Genomic DNA, 2,110 nt, shown 5'->3' with positions numbered 1-2,110 from the left:
GGCAATGTGCATTCAGCTGATTGCAACTGTTAAAGCAAGTCACTGAGCATGCGTACATGTCATACGGGAGAGTTCCAATCAGGGGTGGATAACACCTTATAGGAAAGCCCTATATATACCCAGGTTTTCACCACGCACTTCCCTACCCCTCTGCACTCTCTAATCCCACTCCTTTCGAAATATACTGCCACTTATATTACGACCTTCAAACCTCAAGGGTGTACCCTGGCTCTTGCCACCATCTATATCTCTCTCTTCCTTTACTCAACCATTCCATTTATATTCTGATCACTGCCCATTGTGAGTATGCCCAGCACTTTGCCACCATTTATATCCTGCCACCATAAGGAGGAGGAGATATTCAGGATTGAATAGATTCTCAACATATTAATGATACTTATTTATTTAATAATACCAAAGAATAAAAGACAAAAACAATATCCCAGAATAACAATAGAGAAAAAATAAAACAAAAGGAAAAAAATAGAACAAAAAAAAAAGAAAGAAAGAGCACCAGAGATAAACAATAAGAGAAAAATGCTACTCCATTGTTCTGAAAATATATTTATTATGATCTATGAATGACAACAAAGTAAATTAAAGAAAACAAATGAATAAGAACGTTGACAGATATTCATGTAAATAATCTATTTACTCTAAAATACACAGTCTTTTGTTTCAACAAAGTTAGAAAATAAAGAAGACTTTAGTAAAATAACTTTGTCATCATTAAGTTGGTGTTTGGAGTATAAATTAACAAGAAATTTTCATCGAAAAACTTTTTAGGATCGCTTTGAAGCAGGAAGCTAATAGCAGAGATTTCGGGGCAACCTCATGGAGACTTCTTCTTCTTCCCCTTCCTCCTTCCAGTGGTCATCTCTTTCTTGGCTGACAAACAGGGTCTCTGATTTTTTTTAATGCTAAACTCTAGGCTGTATAAAGACCATTATATGTTTTACAAAGTTGTCATGCCTGAAATTCCCAATGTTACTCTTGGGCCAACAAAAGCCCCGTGAATACATTTGGTAAACAAAAACTGAAAGAAGCCGGCAAGCTGGCAGAAACATTAGCACGCCGGGCGAAATGTTACGTTCTGAGTTCAAATTCTGCCAAGGTTGACTTTGCCTTTCATCCTTTCGGGGTCTGTAAATTAAGTACCAGTTATGCACTGGGGTCGATGTAATCGACTTAATCCCTTTGTCTCCTCTATGTTTAGCCCCTTGTGGGCAATAAAGAAATAAGAAACTGAAAGAAGCCTGACATGTGTGTATGTGTGTGTGTGTGTGTGTGTGTGTGTGTGTGTGTGTGTGTGTACGTGTCTGTCTGTCTGTCTATCTGCCTGTCTGTGTTTGTCCCCACCACTGCTTGACAACCGGTGTTGGTTTGTTTACATGTCCATAGCTTAGCAGTTCAGCAAAACAAACCAATAGAATAACTACCAGATTTTAAAAACCAGGTCCTGGAGTTGATTCATTCAACTAAAAACATTCCTCAAGATGGTGCCCCAGCATGGCCACAGTCTAATGACTTGAACAAGTAAAAGATAAAAGCTAAAAAAAGTATAGTAACATTAATAACACATAATAAATTGAGAATAATTAAGAATTTCAATTATAAACAATAAATTAAATTGAAGTAGATTCCTTATAAACACAAACATTTGTATTTACAAAGCGTCTAATCTAATTTAATGTTTATATCTATAATAATTTATATCAATAAAACTATTTAGATAGAATTTCCAATTCAATAGACCTAATCCTATTTTCTGGAAGACATAATATATCTTCAATCATTCATACAAAAATTAAAAACACTGATATTCTAAATTTTTCATTCATTTACCTGGTGGTCCCATTGCTGCCATAATTTGAATGTCAACAAGCTTCAGTGCAGATACATCTTTCAGGTCATACCATTGCCAGTGATCTAACCACTGGCGAAGCAGCTCAATAGGAGGTTGGGCCCCATATGTCTCTTTCATTGGCATGTTTAAATCATCAACGAAAATAATCTGGAAGAAAATAATAGATTCTTTATTATTATTATTATTATTGTTATTATTATTATTATTATTATTATTATTATTATTATTATTATTATTATTATT

The 2,110-nt window shown here is 34.5% G+C and overlaps 1 protein-coding gene across 1 annotated transcript in view; it reads right to left on the bottom strand.

Moving 5' to 3' along the window:
* The window catches only part of LOC106883981 (dynein axonemal heavy chain 7), a 137,291-nt gene that overhangs the window by 61,389 nt on the left and 73,792 nt on the right, over positions 1–2,110 (bottom strand). The window contains exon 39 of the mRNA XM_052971243.1: positions 1,846–2,014. Coding sequence (XP_052827203.1) covers positions 1,846–2,014 — 169 coding nt within the window. The remainder of the gene's footprint in view (positions 1–1,845; positions 2,015–2,110) is intronic.

Source organism: Octopus bimaculoides, chromosome 10 (assembly GCF_001194135.2).
Source record: "Octopus bimaculoides isolate UCB-OBI-ISO-001 chromosome 10, ASM119413v2, whole genome shotgun sequence".
Classification (NCBI taxonomy): domain Eukaryota; kingdom Metazoa; phylum Mollusca; class Cephalopoda; order Octopoda; family Octopodidae; genus Octopus; species Octopus bimaculoides.
Note: the sequence above shows the minus strand (reverse complement) of the source record. Positions and strands in the feature narration are given on the sequence as shown.